The sequence below is a fragment of the Pseudophryne corroboree genome, chromosome 2, assembly GCF_028390025.1.
Source record: "Pseudophryne corroboree isolate aPseCor3 chromosome 2, aPseCor3.hap2, whole genome shotgun sequence".
Classification (NCBI taxonomy): Eukaryota; Metazoa; Chordata; class Amphibia; order Anura; family Myobatrachidae; genus Pseudophryne; species Pseudophryne corroboree.
This window is the reverse complement of record NC_086445.1, coordinates 79619924-79642718: the sequence shown is the minus strand read 5'-3', so window position 1 is coordinate 79642718 and position 22795 is coordinate 79619924. Positions and strand designations below refer to the sequence as shown.

The 22795-nt window shown below is 46.9% G+C and overlaps 1 protein-coding gene across 2 annotated transcripts in view; it reads left to right on the top strand.

Annotated features, from left to right (window-relative positions):
- The window catches only part of MRE11 (MRE11 homolog, double strand break repair nuclease), a 605744-nt gene that overhangs the window by 166791 nt on the left and 416158 nt on the right, over window positions 1–22795 (top strand). For both annotated transcript variants that reach the window (XM_063951452.1, XM_063951453.1), the window contains exons 9-10: window positions 3770–3941; window positions 5705–5785. In XM_063951452.1, the coding sequence (XP_063807522.1) occupies window positions 3770–3941; window positions 5705–5785 (253 nt within the window). The remainder of the gene's footprint in view (window positions 1–3769; window positions 3942–5704; window positions 5786–22795) is intronic.

Sequence of the window (22795 nt, the reverse complement as noted above, 5' to 3'; positions counted from 1 at the left end):
AATATCAATTGCAGCCATAACATCCCTATTATAATAACGGACTAGGGAACAGGGATCTTTACAGGCACCCAGTATAGCAGAGAGATCCAGATTTGCTGCAAGAGCCTGGGGAGTCATACCCCTTTTTGGACGATACCTGGTCAACTCCATGGGCAGAGATCTTATTTGAGGGGTTGCAACTGAGAACCAAAGGGAGTGGTGGTCTGACCAGATGACTGGGTTTATTTTTAGGTCAGTGACTTCTAATCCAATCTGAAAGACAAGATCAAGAGTGTGACCACTTTTATGTGTGGCAGAAGGAATGACCTGTGTGAAGCCCAGACCATTCATTGTGCACAGGAGGTCTTGGCCAAGGCGAGAGAGCTCATCATCCACCCATGCATTGAAATCCCAGAGAATGAGCCATCTTTGATGTTCCAGAACCAGGCCAGCAACAGTTTCTGCAATTTCTTGTAGAAATATCTTTCTATCTCCAGGGGGCCAGTAAATGAGAAGTACTCTGAAACCTAATCCTGTCGAACTCCGAGCAGCAATGCACTCGAATGAGCGAGTAATTTCAGTAGGGTGGACCCTAGGTTTAAGTTCTTTTTTGAAGCAGATAGCCACCCCGCCACCCCTGCGGTTCAGTCTTGGGTTGTGGATGACAGAGTAGTTTGTTGGTACTGTAGCCTCCAATATAGGTGCTGCATTTTCATCTAGCCAGGTCTCTGTAATACAGGCTAGATCTGCAGATTCAATAAGGTCAGCAATTGTTGCAGTTTTGTTTCTCATAGATCTGGCATTACAAAGGACTGACCTGATTGGGCATACCAGAGGGCCTTCAGTTTTCTTTATGTTACATGCAGGAGCTCTGGGTATGGAGGTCACAAAGCGAGAGTTGACAGTTCTGTTCTTCCAAGCACAGGGCCGTCTTTTGGGTATCACTTCTATTTGATTGTTCTTTGAATCTGGGGGTGAGCAGGTGGGCAAATGACTTAGGTGGTTACCGGGGGAAGTAAATTTCCGGCCTGCTCGCTTCCCACGAATGCACCTGTGTTTTCTTTTTAAAATGCCAAGGGATTGGAGAATAGAAGCCTGTGATGGTGTGATAGGAACTGCGGAACGTGGTGGGCGAAGTGAAGGAATGAAGCTGGAGGAATACGTATACATTGGGTCATTAATGACAGATTACTATAAGTATGAGCTGCATATGATAATGAAAGAGGGAGAGAAAGCATTGCTTTTTTTTTGTGGGTTTTGTTTTCCCCTAATTCGGTATGTGATCCAAAATTATAATGGGTTTATGAACAGAGTTATTGCTATAACCTATTGGGTATATTTGAAGCAGGTGATAAAATAACTTTGCTTTTTCTGTTGCTGATTTAGTCAATTATCCTAGGACAGGCAGGGTTGTGGAAAGGTGTTAGAAGCCAATTCCTATTGTGTAGGTGTGAAAAGTCTCAGTGTGAGAGGCCCTTGAAGTAGATTTCTTGTGGGGGTAGTGATAACGTGTCCTGGGGAATGGATCCTGCAATTTGAAACAGTGAGCCTTCAGCAATTCAGAGCCTGAATATACTGCTATTAGTTGATTAATGCAATAAGTCAGTTATTTGTTGCTCAGAGAACAGAAGTGGATGATGTCTAAGTGAGGGGCTGGATGGAGCCAAAGATAGGTTGTAGTCCACAATACCTTATCTGGGATGTCCAAAGCAGAGTACAGTAGCTGCCAAACTGAAGGACTTCTCGGTGGAGGTATGCAGAGGATTCAATCCAGGATTAAATCCAGTGTGTATCTCAGCACAGGAATGCAATCCGTTGGTTTTGATGAGAGGTTCGCGTAGAGTAGTACAAGTTAAAGGAAAGTTCTTGGATATTTATGATGATTCATAGGTCAGTTGTGGTGAATTTAAGCTGTTTTATGGAGATGATCAGGAGCATGCAAAAGGTGAGGCAGCCATTTTGGGCGCCAGCAATTATATCCAAATGCTATCCAAATATCAAATTATATAAAAATACACAAATGCTCTGGGGCATATGCTAAAACTGGTAAAACCCGAAAAGGCAAAACATTAAAAGAAAATAGAAAGTTATTTTAGGCATCTGCTGAAAAGTAAGAAATAAAAGGTGTCTGTTCTCATACTGCCACCAAAATTCCCCATTCTCAAAATAATCACCTTATCTATATAGTAAAAACGGGTCTGGATCCTGACAGTCAGATTCTCGAGAGTGGAATTCTGACGGTCAGAATCCAGATGGATTCCAATGGTAAGGTTTGGGGTTAGGGTTAGGCACTGGGAGGCGTGCTAGGGTTAGGCTGTGTTTGGGGGTGGGGGAGGTTAGGGGGTTAGGCTGCAGATTTTAATGTTATTCTGTGGGATGGGACCATTCAGGTTAGGCTTCAGGAGGGGTGGGTTAGGAGTAGAGTTAAAATACTTATCAGGATCTATCAGGATTTATACTATTGGGATGCCGCATTCCAGGAGGTGACTGCCAGGATTTCAATACTATCCCAGTAAAATCAAGTGCTGATTAAGAATGATGTCAACCACTCACAGTTGGTGTGAAAGCTGACCTTTCCCACCTGTGCCAGTGATTTCATGGGCCATCTGTGTGGAGTTTGCATGTTCTCTTTGTGTTTATATGGTTTTCCTTCCACACTCGAAAAACATAGTGGTCAGTTAATTGCCATATGACAAAAAAAAAAAACAACAACCCTAATGTGTATGTGTTTCCGTGTGATATAGGGCCTGATGCATAGATTTACGTAAATTCAGTCTCTGCTAATCTCAGATCTGTTTCTACAACGATTGACATCCTCTGGCGTTTGGTGGCGTTCCAGACTACGTGGGCGCATTGGCCCCATTTTCTGGGTCTTCCGAAGCCCGTGGGCTACGGTCTTTTGGTGCAGCTTCACTGGCCTCAGCAGCGTAATTTTGCTGGACATCCTGGGTAGTCCGAGGGTCACTCAGATGGCCGATGTTCACGCAGCTGATCCATTGCTGCTCCTCTGGACGCAGCAGCAGACCGGAGAAGCTGGCGGGATGACTCTGCAGCAATTGCATATTGTTGCATACAAAGAAGCAGCAGCAGTGAAAATAACATCCACTTCTGAATCAAACCTGTAGATTGTAAGCTCCACTGTGGCACTGATGGGAAGGACTGAAATGCACTGCATAATATTCGGGCACTATATAAATAACTTTTAATAAATGAAGAGGAGGAGATGCTGGAGAGAGAGAGGGAGAGACCCAGGCAGCACCGGGAACAACAGCAGGTTATTTAGTTGTTGCATTCAGTACAGATGACACATATAATTCAACTACACTGTGACTTGTGAACAAATCTATAAGGAAACTTGGAGATGTACTAAGCAGTGAAAAGAGTGGAGAAGTGAGCCAGTGGAGAAGTTGCCCATGGCAACAAATTAGCACTTAAGTAACATTTATTGCCCTTATTTATCAATGAGTGATAAATTTCACTGTGAGTGATAAATTGCATCAGCCAATCGGCTCCTAACTTCCATGTCACAGGCTGGGTTTGAAAAATGACAGTTAGGAGCGGATTGGCTGGTGCCATTTATCACTCACGGTGAAATGTATCACTCATTGATAAAGGCAATAATTTGCTTACTATAAAATTTATACAGAGCAGCGGATTGGTTTCCTTGGACAACTTCTCCACTCGCTCACTTCTCCACTCTGTCCCCCGTAAGTTTTAATTCTTTGTCACCCAAGTAAGTTTGTCTGCACTGTACATGATCCATTCCCACTCCTTTGCTATTTGTTTTTAGACACGTTGGCTTATTACGAATTAAAAACAAGAAAATGAACATGCAGAAGATCCCGCTGCAGACTGTGCGTCAGTTCTTCATCGAAGACGTTGTTTTGTCCGATTACCCGGAAATATTCAACCCCGACAACCCCAAAGTAACACAAGACATAGAAAACTTTTGCATTGAGAAGGTAGTTGATCATTCTTATGTCGTATCTTGCTCTTTGTGGTTGTTGTTCTTTCTCCTGCATACATTTGTTTTCTACTGTTCATTGTTCTTGGTTTTTTTAGTGTGTCGTCTTTTTTTTCTTCAATTTTTTATTTAATTTCTTGAAACCTCTGCTGTTTTCTTAGAGTTGTCAAATGAGTCAGTTCTCTTGCCAGATGAAAGTTTAGAGAGAGACCTTCACCTGCAGAGCAGGTAGTGAGAAGTGTGTTGCTGCAAGCAGACATTATTCTGCACGCTGTTGAAGGCTACAGTATGTGAGATGTTTGCCACGGGGCGCGGTCAGACTTGCACAGATATATGTTTGGAATCCCTAAACAGATATGGTTTACTAGAGTAAGCAAACTCAAAATTAACAAGTTTACTTTGCCTGCAGTGTACCTGAGCTCTGCTACGTTAGCTCTGTCCATTTGATCCATAGACTCCCCAACTGGTCTAACGCCTCCCACTGATCGACAGGTGAAGTTCATGGTGTTGGCTGGAGGGGATGCAGCTCCCACCCTACTTGTTTCAGAGTAGAAATGTTAGCGTGGGCTGTTAGACAAGTTGGGTCCCCTGGTAGAACTTGCAAGTGGAGCCTGGCAGGGTGAATTAAAGTTTGTTTTATTTAAATTTCACCCAGATTTTAATGTTTACACTGACTTTCCTGCATTTTGTAGTTTGTTTGCAGATAAAACATGGTCAACATTTTTTTTTAATTTCGGTGTGCCGTCTGCCCCACATGTCAGATAGCGGTAGTGCACCTTTTACCGTCGCATGGGGGTAAAGGCCGTCCTGTCGGCTGAAACTATACCCATGGGAATACAGCTTAGTTATCTGAGACACAAAGTCCATGAGAATTCAGTATCTCTGTGATCTCGCTGCCTTCTTGTGGAATGATAGGTTGCGTAGTCAGGACTTTTTGTTGAGCCACAGATGGTGTTTGGTAACTCTCTTTCAGTTCTACCACCAATAAAAAAAAAAAACAAGTTTAATTTCTGACCTATTTATCACATTGAGGGGTGGCTGACACGGCAGTAATCACACGCGTGACATAATATCCCTTTAATACAGGACACCTGTGATTTACACAGTTCTGTGGATGGTTAAAACCAGGTGAAATGCTGACTTGAAATTAGCCAGCCGCAGAACCATAGGTATCCCGGATTACAGTAATATAATGGCAAGCCTAATTATATAAATGGGGTATATTTACTAATGCTTCTGAAAAGCAAACGTAGGGGTTCTGCCTTTAGCAACCAATCAGGATTTAGCTACAGTTTTCTAGATTTTATGAAATAAACAATAGTGGTACGGGTAACACCTGCACTTTTTCTTTGGAAGAAGTTCTAGTCTGTGATCACATCATGGGTCTGTCCTGAACACCATAGCCCAGTGGACATGTCACTGCTTCCCGCATAATCACCACACTCCTCTCCCGTTGCTCTGACAATTCAGAAGATTTGATTGGCTATTGCTTATTCGGTCTCCGCCCACTTTAAACCCAATGAAGGATAAAGGATGGATGAGAAGGCCATGATCATTCAATACTCTATGGTGCTTGTGTCATGGCCGCCTGCAGGACATTTGTCAGTGGGGAGAGACTTGCTCATTTAAGAATTGCTTACAGGCTGGAAATTCTTGAATTTTTTTGCTTTTTGCTATTAATGAAACCGTTGGCCGTTACACCCGCTGTTGTGCGATGTAGCATGTGCTTTGTTACATAATAAATTATTTTATTTCTTCCAGATAGAGTCTATGCTGGATATTGCTGAAAGGGAGCGTCTGGGAAACGCTCGCATGCCAGATAAACCCTTGATAAGATTACGGGTAAGATACAGAGCCTGGGACGTCGTCTGGGGTGAAATTAATGACAGTCCTATTCATGTTGGGGGGCTACTCAGGTATCTGCTCGGTTGCGATGTCTCATTCCATGATAGAGTTGCGCAGGAAAATGAGAAAAGTAGAACCTACTTCAGGCTAATAGGCAGCTGAACAACGGGCATATCATCGCCAATGAAATCTGCCCCTAGTGTTTCAGCTGGCAAACTAACCCTTCACATGAACACTGTTGTGACAGCGTCCCGAGAGAGGACCCCCACCGAAGGGAGGCACGATAGTGTGTCTCTAAATCTCCCTTACTCCCGTATTTTTGTACCTGTTTCCTGTGGCTTATAATGTAAGATAATGGAGGTCATTCCGACCTGATCGCTCGCTGCAGTTGTTTGCAGCGCAGCTATCGGGTCGGAACTGCGCATGCCGGACGGCCAAAGGCCGTCGTTCCCTAGAGATTGACAGGCAGAGGTGGTCGCTGGGCGGGAGGGAGCGTTGGCCTTTTGTACTTGGGCGGGGGGGTGGACCGACATGCGGATAGGGCTAGCCCTGTGCTGGGTGTCCCCCCGCATGTCTGTGAACATGATCGTAGCTGTGCTAAATTTAGTACAGCTACGATCAACTCGGAATGACCCCCAATATGTCATGGTTTAAGATGAGAGCAAAGTTTCCGAGTTGTCAGAGCCCCCCTCCAGCAGATACGGTAGGTAACTCTGGGTAGTCGTGGGAGGGCTAGACTTACTGTCACTGCTTTCTAATGCCAAGTGCGCATTATATGTCACCATGCTGGGTGCTCTCCACCCCATCCCTGTCTGGCTTGGCTTCAGGCATTTTTGCAGCCGAAGAAATCATCCTCTATTTCAGAAGTGTATGCTTGATAAGAGACACATCTTTAGTGATCACTTGACTGTTTTTGTTGTTGTTTTTTTTTAAACTCATTGTACAGTTTGAATGTCATGTGATCCTAGTGCTTCCTATGTGGACAAACAAGAACATACCTTTCTCTTTGGGGTGTGTCACACAATGATCATCAAATATCTGGGGGTATAGAAGTGGTCAAAAGGAGCCAGTGCTCTTTAAATTTCTTCAACTGGGTGTGCTGGCTCCTCCCCTCTATGCCCCCTCCCACAAGCAGTTTAGGAAAAAGTGCTCTCAGGAGAGGATGCACACTCTGGGAGCTACAGAAGATTTTTCTTCAGTTTCTTTTAAACTTTATTATTTTGGGTATACTGTCTAGGCAACAGTATACCTGCACCATGGGAGATAGGGGCGGGGCGGCCACCGGACTTTGTAAGGTGTCGGAGACGCTTCCCGGCTGCAGGACCACCGTTCTGAGAGGTTGTTAGTTCCGCGAGGCACTGCTCCTTGGCTGTTGCAATCGCAGCACACTGCACACCCCTAACAAAGCCTGAAGGTGACATCAGTGGTGAGTACAAACCGTGGACCCCGGTTTTTGGTGCAGTAAAACGCGGTGGCTGCATACGGGCCCCTCCACGGGGTGACCCGCTATAGCCCCCCATGTACACTGGCATCAGTAGAGCAAACAAGCAGCCTCCGTGATGTTTGCACATGATAGGGAGACTTTGCCAGTCTAAATATTCTCTATATCTCCAGTGCCATTACAGGGGGCGAAGCTTCCTCTGAACGGGACCAGCGGCATTTTGGCGCCTTCCTCTGCCCAGCGCTGCATCAGCAGCAAGGACACACAGCTCCTTCAGACACTCCGGGATACACAGGAAACTGGTACAGGGGTTTATTAGAAGGGGGAGAGCCGCTATTGTACACAATCTAATGTCCTGAATAGGACAAGTAATCTGTTTTTTACTGTGATAAAACTATATTCAGCCTGCAGTTTCCTAAGTCTGCAAGGCTGGGGTGTGCTGTCCTCCTCTCACTCTAGGTTTCTATCTCACACGCAGTAAGGACAGGCTTGTTATTGTACTGGTCTCTGTGTGTGAGTGTTGTTACTGTAATTATGGTCAAACACGCAGTATGAAAGGTTTGTCACACCAGATTCTCCCCTTCTGCCACTGGTTCCCTATCATGTGACCAATGCAGTCAGTCTTCCCAAGTTAGTGTGGAGACTTGGGGGGAGGGTCAGGAGCCATCCTGGCTCGCTGCCATAAAGACTAGGATGGCGGATATGTCATCTCAGCTCAATGCTAATAAACAGACAACACACCAACTGCAACAGGATGTTGCAGACCTGGGTGCTAAGGCTGATGAAAGACAGCCCCTCCTCACTGGTTCAGGGCCTCTTAAACGTGGGCTACCTGCTCTACTCTCAGAATCTGATGAGGATATTCAGGGGGAGGGGGAGGAATTGGAACCTGATATAAAAGATTCCACTTCTGCACAGGGTATTGAGCTCATCATTCTTGCTATCAGGTTTATATTAAAAATCCCTTTGGAAGACACTGCTGCACCGCAGTCATTTTTCCTAGCGCAGAAGAAGCTTAACACAACCTTCGCTGATTCTATGGAACTAGATGAGGTTTTTAAACAAGCCTGGAAAACTCCTGATAAAAGATATCAGGTTACAAGGAAGTTTTTACGCTCTTTCCCATTTACACCGGAAGGTAGGAAACATTGGGAAGAACCCCCAGCCGTTGATGTCTCAGTCTCCCGCCTCTTTAAGAAGGTGGTACTGCCGGCCCCTGGGTCTTTTCAGCTCAAAGACCCTGGGGACAGGAAAATAGAAACTACACTAAATTTACACAGCAGGGTAGGCGTATCACAAAGACCTGTGATAGCTGGTTGCTGGATGTCTCATGCCATCCATACCTGGGCGACTCAACTTCAAGAGAACCTTGTGGGGGATATGCCCCTGGTCACTACGGTGACCCTCCTCAAACACATTCATGACACTGCACGCATGTTGTGTGACTCTCTCAAGGAAATAGGCACTATTAATGCTAGGACTACTACCATGGCAGTATTGGCACGCAGAGCTTTGTGACTGCGTCAGTGGATTGCGGACGCTGATTCCCACCTTGAGGTGGGAGCTCGTCTGCGCCACTTCAGCTGCATCTGGGACAGATCCTGCCAGGATACCTGGGTAAGGGACCTAATTTTGCAGGGCTGCAAGCTGGAGTTAGACAGCGCTCCTCCCCAACTATTTTTCAAATCAGGCTTACCAGCTTTGGAGGATATAGGGGTTACGCTACAACAGGCTATCCTAACGTTAGTCCAGTTCAAGGTCATTGTTCCAGTACCACTGCCACAACAGGAAGAGGGCTAGTCCAACCTGTTTTTGGTGCCGAAACCAGACGGTTCGGTACGGCCCATCCTGAATCTGAAATCCTTGAACCCTTACCTCAAGGTTCTCAAGTTCAATATGGAATCCTTGAGAGCAGTGATTGCGGGCCTGGAGGAATGGGAGTTCCTGGTCTCTCTGGATACAAAGGATGCTTATCTCCATATCCCCATTTGGCCGCCTCACCAGGCTTACCTGTGGTTTGCCCTGCTGAACGATCACTATCAGTTCCAGGCCCTACCCTTCGGCCTATCCACAGCCGCGAGGGTATTCACCAAGGTGATGGCGGAGATGATGTTCCAACTCTGGGTCAGGGGGTCAATATTGTCCCTTATCTGCACGATCTCTTGATAAAGGCAAGATCCAGAGAGCTTTTATTGCTCCACATAGACCGCACTATCCAACTTCTGTCACCCCATGGGTGGATCCTCAATTTCCAGTAGTCCCACTTGGAGCCAACCCAGCGGCTCCTGTTCCTGGGAATGTGGCTGGATACTGTGGCCCAGAAAATGTTCCTCCCAGAGGACTAAGCAAAAACACTTCAGGTGATGGTGCGACTAGTCCTAATGCCTACTTGGATATCCATTCAACTTTTGCATAAAGTTGTTGGGAAATATGGTAGCCTCATACGAAGCCATTTAATACGGCAAGTTCCATGCCAGAACTTTTCAGTTGCATTGCATCTCCTGCGCAAATGGTCTGGATCACATCTTCAAATGCACCGATAATTTAGCTGTCCCCTCAGCCCAGGATCTTCCTCCTGTGGTGGCTACAGTCCTGCAACCTACTGGAAGGTCGCAGTTTTGGGATTCAGGATTGGATCCTCCTCACGACAGATGCGAGTCTGAGAGAATGAGGAGCTGTCACCCAAGGGGCTCAGTTCCAAGGCATATGGTCAACCCATGAAGCCCTTCTTCCAATCAACGTTCTAGAACTTGGGGCGATCTACAATGCTCTGCTTCAGGCCTCTCCTCTACTCCGGGATTGGGCGATCCAAGTTTAGTCGGACAACGTGGCTTACATAAATCGACGAGGGACAAAAAGCAGAGCCTGCATGGGACAGGTGTCAAAAATACTCCTCTGGGCAGAAAGAAACGCAAGAGCGATGTCCCACATCTTCATTCTGGGGGTGGACAACTGGGAAGCAGACTTCCTCGGTCGCCACGATCTCCATCCGGGAGAGTGGGGTCTCCACCAACAGGTGTTTCAACAGATCATTGACTTGTGGGGCTGCCCACAGATAGACATGATGGCTTCTTGACTCATCAAGAAGCTTCGCTGGTATTGCTCAAGAACCAGGGACCCTCAGGCGAGGGCAATAGATGCGCGGACGTCTCCTTGGCTTTATCGGTTGGTCTACCTGTTTCCTCTGATTCCGTTGCTCCCGAAGATGCTCAAACGAATCAGGAATCAAAGAGTCCAGGCAATTCTGATTGCCCTAGATTTACCTCGGTGGGCGTGGTATGTTGGACATGTCCGTGACCGACACTTGGCCTCTGCCACTGAGAAAAGATCTTTTGCAGCAGGGACCGTTCGTCTACCCGGACTTACGGCGACTTATTTTGACGGCTTGGAAGTTGAACGGAGCATCCTAACTCGCAAAGGCCTTTCCAAGAAAGTTATTGCAACCATGGTTCAGGTCAGAAAACCTATAACGTCAAAACACTATCATCATATCTGGAGGAGATATGTATGTAGGTGATCCCGTTTCACAGAGTGAAGTTGGCTTGTATGATGGTTGGGTGAACCTGAACAGTTTGTAAACCCAACTGAACAATCCAGACTGTTTTTCAGACATTTTCATTACACTGAATGTAAGTCATTAAAGCTACTCATTTAATTGGCATGTTTGCACAATTATTGTGCTTGGCTGTCTTAGTTCTTGTAATCTGCGGAGCACATATTTATCTATGACTTATTGATGTTAACTGTTGATTGTATTTACTGTATTATGTTTTTTCATGTTGCTGTATAATTGTATGTGCCCCTGGTAATCTGATGTACATGGTACAGCACAAAAGGAAAAATGGCAAATCGCAAAGGTGCTTTCAAGTGGAAATTACACCTTGTTCTTTTTTTATAATTGTCCTATAAGGAGAAGGTTCAATCACGTAATTGAACGCGCTGCCTGATTCATTTAGCTGCAGTGATCCAGTGCACTAAGCCCCAGAGGCAGGATTTGTCCTTGCAGTCTCAGGAGCTGTGAGGAAAAATCAGCATTAAAATATAGACTCTGAATTTTAATACACAGGGAAATCCATAGATTCCAACATTTTGTGCAGGTAAAATGCTGATTAAGTCAATATCTCCAGTCGTGAAACCCGGAACTGTTCCCTGCATAGCAAACCCTGCACCCCCCTAAAAGTTAGACTGGCATCATAAATAGAGTTACCATTCCATCCCTTTAAACCGGGACACTCATGAATTACACAGGTTCTGTGACTGATTACAACTAGGTGAAATGAAGTCAGCCAGCCGCAGAACCTGTTATTCATGAGCGTACCAATTTAAAGGGGATGTTTGCCAGCATCCCATACCCAACGCATTTGAAAGGATAGTATGGTAATCTTAAACTCATTTTTGACTGCTGGGAGGCAAATAACTTGTGTTTCTTCTTCATACTAGTTCCTGCTGAATTGCTAGACTAAAGGGCCCATACACTAGGCCGATTTATGCCCGATTTTAGCCCAATTCAGGCATTCGGCCCGATATATTGGGAGAAATCTGTCATTTTCGGTGTGCTTTTCCCTTGATCCTATCCGATGCGCGTTCCCGTGGGCATCGGATCGGATCCCCCTAGATCCGACATATCACGAGTGCTGCACTCGTGATTAGTGATGTGCACCGAAAATTTTTCGGGTTTTGGTTTTGGGTTCGGTTCCGCGGCCGTGTTTTGGATTCGGACGCGTTTTGGCAATACCTCACCGAAATTTTTTTGTCGGATTCGGGTGTGTTTTGGATTTGGGTGTTTTTTTTCAAAAAACCCTAAAAAACAGCTTAAATCATAGAATTTGGGGGTCATTTTGATCCCATAGTATTATTAACCTCAATAACCATAATTTCCACTCATTTCCAGTCTATTCTGAACACCTCACAATATTATTTTTAGTCCTAAAATTTGCACCGAGGTCGCTGGATGGCTAAGCTAAGCGACACAAGTGGCCGACACAAACACCTGGCCCATCTAGGAGTGGCACCTCAGTGTCAGGCAGGATGGCCCTTCAAAAAAATTGTCCCCAAACAGCACATGATGCAAAGAAAAAAAGAGGCGCACCAAGGTCGCTGTGTGACTAAGCTAAGCGACACAAGTGGCCGACACAAACACCTGGCCCATCTAGGAGTGGCACTGCAGTGTCAGGCAGGATGGCCCTTCAAAAAAATAGTCCCCAAACAGCACATGATGCAAAGAAAAAAAGAGGCGCACCAAGGTCGCTGTGTGACTAAGCTAAGCGACACAAGTGGCCGACACAAACACCTGGCCCATCTAGAAGTGGCACTGCAGTGTCAGGCAGGATGGCCCTTCGAAAAAATTGTCCCCAAACAGCACATGATGCAAAGAAAAAAAGAGGCGCACCAAGGTGGCTGTTTGACTAAGCTTAGCGACACAAGTGGCCGACACAAACACATGGCCCATCTAGGAGTGGCACTGCAGTGTCAATCAAGACAGGATGGCACTTCCAAAAAATTGTCCCCAAACAGCACATGATGCAAAGAAAAAAAGAGGCGCACCAAGGTGGCTGTTTGACTAAGCTAAGCGGCACAAGTCGCCGACACAAACACCTGGCCCATCTAGGAGTGGCACTGCAGTGTCAATCAAGACAGGATGGCACTTCAAAAAAATTGTCCCCAAACAGCACATGATGCAAAGAAAAAAAGAGGCGCACCAAAGTGGCTGTGTGACTAAGCTAAGCGACACAAGTGGCCTACACAAACACCTGGCTCATCTAGGAGTGGCACTGCAGTGTCAATCAAGACATGATGGCACTTCCAAAAAATTGTCCCCAAACAGCACATGATGCAAAGAAAAATGAAAGAAAAAAGAGGTGCAAGATGGAATTGTCCTTGGGCCCTCCCACCCACCCTTATGTTGTATAAACAGGACATGCACACTTTAACGAACCCATCATTTCAGCGACAGGGTCTGCCACACGACTGTGACTGAAATGACTGGTTGGTTTGGGCCCCCACCAAAAAAGAAGCAATCAATCTCTCCTTGCACAAACTGGCTCTACAGAGGCAAGATGTCCACCTCATCATCATCCTTCGATTCCTCACCCCTTTCACTGTGTACATCCCCCTCCTCACAGATTATTAATTCGTCCCCACTGGAATCCACCATCTCAGGTCCCCGTGTACTTTCTGGAGGCAATTGCTGCTGGTGAATGTCTCCACGGAGGAATTGATTATAATTCATTTTGATGAACATCATCTTCTCCACATTTTCTGGAAGTAACCTCGTACGCCGATTGCTGACAAGGTGAGCGGCTGCACTAAACACTCTTTCGGAATACACACTGGAGGGAGGGCAACTTAGGTAGAATAAAGCCAGTTTGTGCAAGGGCCTCCAAATTGCCTCTTTTTCCTGCCAGTATACGTACGGACTGTCTGACGTGCCTACTTGGAATCGCTCACTCATATAATCCTCCACCATTCTTTCCATGGTGAGAGAATCATATGCAGTGACAGTAGACGACATGTCAGTAATCATTGGCAGGTCCTTCAGTCCGGACCAGATTTCAGCACTCGCTCCAGACTGCCCTGCATCACCGCCAGCGGGTGGGCTAGGAATTCTTAGCCTTTTCCTCGCACCCCCAGTTGCGGGAGAATGTGAAGGAGGAGATGTTGACGGGTCACGTTCTGCTTGACTTGACAATTTTCTCACCAGCAGGTCTTTGAACCTCTGCAGACTTGTGTCTGCCGGAAAGAGAGATACAACGTAGGTTTTAAATCTAGGATCGAGCATGGTGGCCAAAATGTAGTGCTCTGATTTCAACAGATTGACCACCCGTGAATCCTGGTTAAGCGAATTAAGGGCTCCATCCACAAGTCCCACATGCCTAGCGGAATCGCTCTGTTTTAGCTCCTCCTTCAATGTCTCCAGCTTCTTCTGCAAAAGCCTGATGAGGGGAATGACCTGACTCAGGCTGGCAGTGTCTGAACTGACTTCACGTGTGGCAAGTTCAAAGGGTTGCAGAACCTTACACAACGTTGAAATCATTCTCCACTGCGCTTGAGTCAGGTGCATTCCCCCTCCTTTGCCTATATCGTGGGCAGATGTATAGGCTTGAATGGCCTTTTGCTGCTCCTCCATCCTCTGAAGCATATAGAGGGTTGAATTCCACCTCGTTACCACCTCTTGCTTCAGATGATGGCAAGTCAGGTTCAGGAATGTTTGGTGGTGCTCCAGTTTTCTGTACGCGGTGCCTGAATGCCGAAAGTGGCCCGCAATTCTTCGGGCCACCGACAGCATCTCTTGCACGCCCCTGTCGTTTTTTAAATAATTCTGCACCACCAAATTCAATGTATGTGCAAAACATGGGACGTGCTGGAATTTGCCCAGATGTAATGCACGCACAATATTGCTGGCGTTGTCACAAATCCCCAGGAGAGTCCAATTGGGGTAAGCCATTCTGCGATGATCTTCCTCAGTTGCCGTAAGAGGTTGTCAGCTGTGTGCCTAATCTGGAAAGCGGTGATACAAAGCGTAGCCTGCCTAGGAACGAGTTGGCGTTTGCGAGATGCTGCTACTGGTGCCGCCGCTGCTGTTCTTGCTGCGGGAGGCAATACATCTACCCAGTGGGCTGTCACAGTCATATAGTCCTGAGTCTGCCCTGCTCCACTTGTCCACATGTCCGTGGTTAAGTGGACATTGGGTACAACTGCATTTTTTAGGACACTGGTGAGTCTTTTTCTGAGGTCTGTGTACATTTTCGGTATCGCCTGCCTAGAGAAATGGAACCTAGATGGTATTTGGTACCGGGGACACAGTACCTCAATCAAGTCTATAGTTGCCTCTGAATTAACGATGGATACCGGAACCACGTTTCTCACCGCCCAGGCTGCCAAGGCCTGAGTTATCTTCTTTGCAGCAGGATGACTGCTGTGATATTTCATCTTCCTCGCAAAGGACTGTTGGACAGTCAATTGCTTACTGGAAGTAGTACAAGTGGTCTTCCGACTTCCCCTCTTGGATGACGATCGACTCCCAGCAGCAGCAACAGCAGCGCCAGCAGCAGTAGGCGTTACACTCAAGGATGCATCGGAGGAATCCCAGGCAGGAGAGGACTCGTCAGACTTGACAGTGACATGGCCTGCAGGACTATTGGCTTTCCTGGGTAAGGAGGAAATTGACACTGAGGGAGTTGGTGGTGTGGTTTGCAGGAGCTTGGTTACTAGAGGAAGGGATTTAGTGGTCAGTGGATTGCTTCCGCTGTCACCCAAAGTTTTTGAACTTGTCACTGACTTATGATGAATGCGCTGCAGGTGACGTATAAGGGAGGATGTTCCGAGGTGGTTAACGTCCTTACCCCTACTTATTACAGCTTGACAAAGGCAACACACGGCTTGACACCTGTTGTCCGCATTTGTGTTGAAATAATTCCACACCGAAGAGCTGATTTGTTTTTGTATTTTGACCAGGCATGTCAATGGCCATATTCCTCCCACGGACAACAGGTGTCTCCCCGGGTGCCTGACTTAAACAAACCACCTCACATCAGAATCCTCCTTGTCAATTTCCTCCCCAGCGCCAGCAACACCCATATCCTCATCCTGGTGTACTTCAACAGTGACATCTTCAATTTGACTATCAGGAACTGGACTGCGGGTGCTCCTTCCAGCACTTGCAGGGGGCGTGCAAATGGTGGAAGGCGCAAGCTGTTCCCGTCCAGTGTTGGGAAGGTCAGGCATCGCAACCGACACAATTGGACTCTCCTTGGGGATTTGTGATTTAGAAGAACGCACAGTTCTTTGCTGTGCTTTTGCCAGCTTAAGTCTTTTCTTTTTTCTAGCGAGAGGATGAGTGCTTCCATCCTCATGTGAAGCTGAACCACTAGCCATGAACATAGGCCAGGGCCTCAGCCGTTCCTTGCCACTCCGTGTCGTAAATGGCATATTGGCAAGTTTACGCTTCTCCTCAGACGCTTTTAATTTTGATTTTTGGGTCATTTTACTGAACTTTTGTGTTTTGGATTTTACATGCTCTCTACTATGACATTGGGCATCGGCCTTGGCAGACGACGTTGATGGCATTTCATCGTCTCGGCCATGACTAGTGGCAGCAGCTTCAGCACGAGATATAAGTGGATCTTGATCTTTCCCTTTAACGTCCACATTTTTGTTCTCCATTTTTTAATGTGTGGAATTATATGCCAGTATCAATAGCAATGGCCTACTACTATATTTACTGCGCAAAACTAAAATGCACCACAGGTATAGAATGTAGATGGATAATAGTATACTTAATGGATGACGAGTGACGACACAGAGGTAGGTACAGCAGTGGCCTACCGTACTGCTATATATAGTATACTGGTGGACACTGTGTCAGCAAACTGCAAAACTAAAATGCACCACAGATATTGAATGTAGATGGATAATAGTATACTTAATGGATGACGAGTGACGACACAGAGGTAGGTACAGCAGTGGCCTACCGTACTGCTATATATAGTATACTGGTGGACACTGTCAGCAAACTGCAAAACTAAAATGCACCACAGGTATAGAATGTAGATGGATAGTATACTTAATGGATGACAAGTGACGACACAGAGGTAGGTACACAGCAGTGGCCTACCGTACTGCTATATATAGTATACTGGTGGACACTGTCAGCAAACTGCAAAACTAAAATGCACCACAGGTATAGAATGTAGATGGATAATAGTATACTTAATGGATGACGAGTGACGACACAGAGGTAGGTACAGCAGTGGCCTACCGTACTGCTATATATAGTATACTGGTGGACACTGTGTCAGCAAACTGCAAAACTAAAATGCACCACAGGTATAGAATGTAGATGGATAATAGTATACTTAATGGATGACGAGTGACGACACAGAGGTAGGTACAGCAGTGGCCTACCGTACTGCTATATATAGTATACTGGTGGACACTGTGTCAGCAAACTGCAAGACTAAAATGCACCACAGGTATAGAATGTAGATGGATAATAGTATACTTAATGGATGACGAGTGACGACACAGAGGTAGGTACACAGCAGTGGCCTACCGTACAGCTATATATAGTATACTGGTGGACACTGTCAGCAAACTGCAAAACTAAAATGCACCACAGGTATAGAATGTAGATGGATAGTATACTTAATGGATGATGAGTGACGACACAGAGGTAGGTACAGCAGTGGCTTACCGTACTGCTATATATAGTATACTGGTGGACACTGTCAGCAAACTGCAAAACTAAAATGCACCACAGGTATAGAATGTAGATGGATAGTATACTTAATGGATGATGAGTGACGACACAGAGGTAGGTGCAGCAGTGGCCTACCGTACTGCTATATATAGTATACTGGTGGACACTGTCCGCAAACTGCAAAACTAAAATGCACCACAGGTATAGAATGTAGATGGATAGTATACTTAATGGATGACGAGTGACGACACAGAGGTAGGTACAGCAGTGGCCTACCGTACTGCTATATATAGTATACTGGTGGACACTCGGCAAACTGCAAAACTAAAATGCACCACAGGTATAGAATGTAGATGGATAGTATACTTAATGGATGACGAGTGACGACACAGAGGTAGGTACAGTAGTGGCCTACTGTACTGCTATATATAGTATACTGGTGGACACTGTCAGCAAACTGCAAAACTAAAATGCACCACAGGTATAGAATGTAGATGGATAGTATACTTAATGGATGACGACACAGAGGTAGGTACAGCAGTGCACTCTGCACTGTACTCCTCCTATATAATATTAATTTCTCTGACGTCCTAGTGGATGCTGGGAACTCCGTAAGGACAATGGGGAATAGCGGCTCCGCAGGAGACTGGGCACAACTAAGAAAGATTTAGGACTACCTGGTGTGCACTGGCTCCTCCCTCTATGCCCCTCCTCCAGACCTCAGTTAGAATTGTGTGCCCGGCCGAGCTGGATGCACACTAGGGGCTCTACTGAGCTCCTAGAAAAGAAAGTATATTTTAGGTTTTTTATTTTCAGTGAGATCTGCTGGCAACAGACTCACTGCTACGTGGGACTAAGGGGAGAGAAGCGAACCTACCTGCTTGCAGCTAGCTTGGGCTTCTAGGCTACTGGACACCATTAGCTCCAGAGGGATCGAACACAGGCCCAGCCTCGGTCGTCCGGTCCCGGAGCCGCGCCGCCGTCCCCCTTACAGAGCCAGAAGCAAGAAGACGTTCCTGGAAATCGGCGGCAGAAGACTTCGGTCTTCATCAAGGTAGCGTACAGCACTGCAGCTGTGCGCCATTGCTCCCCATGCACACCACATACTCCGGTCACTGATGGGTGCAGGGCGCTGGGGGGTGGGGGGGGGGGCGCCCTGGGCTGCAATATGAGTACCTTGCTGGCAAATACCACATAATATAGTCATAAAGACTATATATGTGTAAATTACCCCTGCCAAATATACATTTAAAAAAGCGGGAGAAGTCCGCCGGAAAAGGGGCGGGGCTATCTCCCTCAGCACACTGGCGCCATTTTCCCTCACAGCTCCGCTGGAAGGACGCTCCCCAGTCTCTCCCCTGCAGTTTCCAGACTACATAGGGTAAAAAAGAGAGGGGTGCACTAAATTTAGGCGCATATAATATATATATAGCTGCTATAGGGAAAAATCACTTGTGTAGTGTGTATCCCTGCATTATATAGCGCTCTGGTGTGTGCTGGCATACTCTCTCTCTGTCTCCCCAAAGGACTTTGTGGGGTCCTGTCCTCGTTCTGAGCATTCCCTGTGTGTGTGCGGTGTGTCGGTACGGCTGTGTCGACATGTTTGATGAGGAGGCTTATGTGGAGGCGGAGCAGGGGCCGATAAATGTGATGTCACCCCCTGCGGGGTTGACACCTGAATGGATGGACATGTGGAAGGAATTACGTGACAGTGTCAACTCCTTACATAAAAGGTTTGACGACATAGCAGATGTGGGACAGCCGGCTTCTCAGCTCGTGCCTGCCCAGGCGTCTCAAAAGCCATCAGGGGCTCTAAAACGCCCGCTACCTCAGATGGCAGACACAGATGTCGACACGGATACTGACTCCAGTGTCGACGATGATGAGATTAGTGTACATTCCAATAGAGCCACCCGTTACATGATTACGGCAATGAAGAATGTGTTGCACATTTCTGATATTACCCCAGGTACCACAAAAAAGGGTATTATGTTTGGGGAGAAAAAACTACCAGTGGTTTTTCCCCCTTCTGATGAATTAAATGAAGTATGTGAAGAAGCGTGGGCTTCCCCCGATAAGAAACTGGTAATTTCTAAAAAGTTACTAATGGCGTACCCTTTCCCGCCAGAGGATAGGTCACGTTGGGAGACATCCCCTAGGGTGGATAAAGCGCTCACACGCCTGTCAAAGAAGGTGGCACTACCGTCTCCGGACACGGCCGCCCTAAAGGAACCTGCTGATAGGAAGCAGGAGGCTATCCTGAAGTCTGTATATACACACTCAATTATACTGAGACCGGCTATTGCTTCAGCATGGATGTGCAGTGCGGCAGCTGCGTGGTCAGATTCCCTGTCGGAAAACATTGATACCCTAGACAGGGACACTATATTGCTAACCATAGAGCATATTAAAGACGCTGTCTTATACATGAGAGATGCACAGAGGGATATTTGCCGGCTGGCATCTAAAATAAACGCAATGTCCATTTCTGCCAGGAGAGGATTGTGGACTCGGCAGTGGACAGGAGATGCAGATTCTAAAAGGCACATGGAAGTTTTGCCTTACAAGGGCGAGGAGTTGTTTGGGGATGGTCTCTCGGACCTCGTTTCCACAGCAACAGCTGGGAAGTCGGCATTTTTACCCCATGTTCCCTCACAGCCAAAGAAAGCACCGTATTATCAGGTACAGTCCTTTCGGCCCCAGAAAGCAAGCGGGTTAGAGGCGCGTCCTTTCTGCCCAGAGGCAGAGGTAGAGGGAAAAAGCTGCAACATACAGCCAGTTCCCAGGAACAAAAGTCCTCCCCCGCTTCCTCTAAGTCCACCGCATGACGCTGGTGCTCCACAGGCGGAGCCAGGTACGGTGGGGGCCCGTCTCAAGAACTTCAGCAACCAGTGGGCTCGTTCACGGTTGGATCCCTGGATTCTACAGGTAGTATCTCAGGGGTACAAGCTGGAATTTGAGACGTCTCCCCCTCGCCGTTTCCTCAAATCTGCCTTGCCGACAGCTCCCCCGGACAGGGAGGCAGTACTGGAGGCGATTCACAAGCTGTATTCTCAGCAGGTGATAATCAAGGTACCCCTCCTTCAACAGGGACGGGGTTACTATTCCACAATGTTTGTGGTACCGAAACCGGACGGTTCGGTGAGACCCATTTTAAATTTAAAATCTTTGAACACTTATATAAGAAGGTTCAAGTTCAAGATGGAATCGCTCAGAGCGGTGATTGCAAGCCTGGACGAGGGGGATTACATGGTGTCACTGGACATCAAGGATGCTTACCTGCATGTCCCCATTTACCCTCCTCACCAGGAGTATCTCAGATTTGTGGTACAGGACTGTCATTACCAATTCCAGACGTTGCCGTTTGGTCTGTCCACGACACCGAGGGTATTTACCAAGGTAATGGCCGAAATGATGATACTCCTTCGGAAAAAGGGAGTTTTAATTATCCCGTACTTGGACGATCTCCTTATAAAGGCGAGGTCCAGGGAACAGTTGTTGATCGGAGTAGCACTAGCTAGGGAAGTGCTACAACAGCACGGCTGGATCCTGAATATTCCAAAGTCGCAGCTGGTTCCTACAACGCGTCTACTGTTCCTGGGGATGGTTTGAGCCACTTAAAACCGTGGAACTAAAATATCTCACATGGAAAGTGGTCATGCTGTTGGCCTTTGGCTTCTGCCAGGCGTGTATCAGAATTGGCGGCTTTGTCATGTAAAAGCCCTTATCTGATTTTCCCAATTTCTTCCTAAGGTGGTATCTGCTTTTCATTTGAACCAACCTATTGTGGTGCCTGCGGCTACTAAGGACTTGGAGGATTCCAAGTTGCTGGACGTAGTCAGGGCCCTGAAAATCTATGTTTCCAGGACGGCTGGAGTCAGGAAAACTGACTCGCTATTTCTCCTGTATGCGCCCAACAAGCTGGGTGCTCCTGCTTCAAAGCAGTCTATTGCTCACTGGATCTGTAGTACGATTCAACTTGCACATTCTGCGGCTGGACTGCTGCATCCTAAATCTGTAAAAGCCCATTCCATGAGGAAAGTGGGCTCTTCTTGGGCGGCTGCCCGAGGGGTCTCGGCTTTACAACTTTGCCGAGCTGCTACTTGGTCGGGTTCAAACACGTTTGCTAAGTTCTACAAGTTTGATACCCTGGCTGAGGAGGACCTTGCTTTTGCTCATTCAGTGCTGCAGAGTCATCCGCACTCTCCCGCCCGTTTGGGAGCTTTGGTATAATCCCCATGGTCCTTACGGAGTTTCCAGCATCCACTAGGACGTCAGAGAAAATAAGAATTTACTCACCGGTAATTCTATTTCTCGTAGTCCGTAGTGGATGCTGGGCGCCCATCCCAAGTGCGGATTGTCTGCAAGACTTGTATATAGTTATTGCCTAACTAAAGGGTTATTGTTTAGAGCCATCTGTTGAGAGGCTCAGTTATTTTTCATACTGTTAACTGGGTATAGTATCACGAGTTATACGGTGTGATTGGTGTGGCTGGTATGAGTCTTACCCGGGATTCCAAAATCCTTTCCTTATTGTGTCAGCTCTTCCGGGCACAGTATCCTAACTGAGGTCTGGAGGAGGGGCATAGAGGGAGGAGCCAGTGCACACCAGGTAGTCCTAAATCTTTCTTAGTTGTGCCCAGTCTCCTGCGGAGCCGCTATTCCCCATGGTCCTTACGGAGTTCCCAGCATCCACTACGGACTACGAGAAATAGAATTACCGGTGAGTAAATTCTTATTTATACTGGTGGTCCCCAGTCCCCACAATAATGCAGCACACTGAGCACAGATATGGAGTGTTTTTCAGGCAGACAACGTATACTGGTGGTCACTGTCAGCAAAACTCTGCACTGTACTCCTGCTATAGCTGCTCCCCAGTCCCCACAATTAAGCAGTGTGAGCACTCAGCACAGATATATTATGCAGCACACTGAGCACAGATATGGTATGGAGCGTTTTTTTCAGGCAGAGAACGGATAAAAACTGGTGGTCACTTATCAGCAAAACTCTGCACTGTACTCCTAACAGCTGCTCCCCAATCCTCCCCACAATTAAGCAATAAACAACCAATCAACTGTCTTCTACAATAAACGGAGAGGACGCCAGCCACGTCCTCTCCCTATCATCTCCAATGCACGAGTGAGAAAATGGCGGCGACGCGCGGCTGCTTATATAGAATCCGAATCTCGCGAGAATCCGACAGCGGGATGATGACGTTCGGGCGCGCTCGGGTTAGCCGAGCAAGGCGGGAAGGTTCGAACCTGCCTCGGACCCGTGTAAACAAGGTGAAGTTCGGGGGGGGTTCGGTTTCCGAGAAACCGAACCCGCTCATCACTACTCGTGATATGTCGGGTCCCGTAGTAAAAAG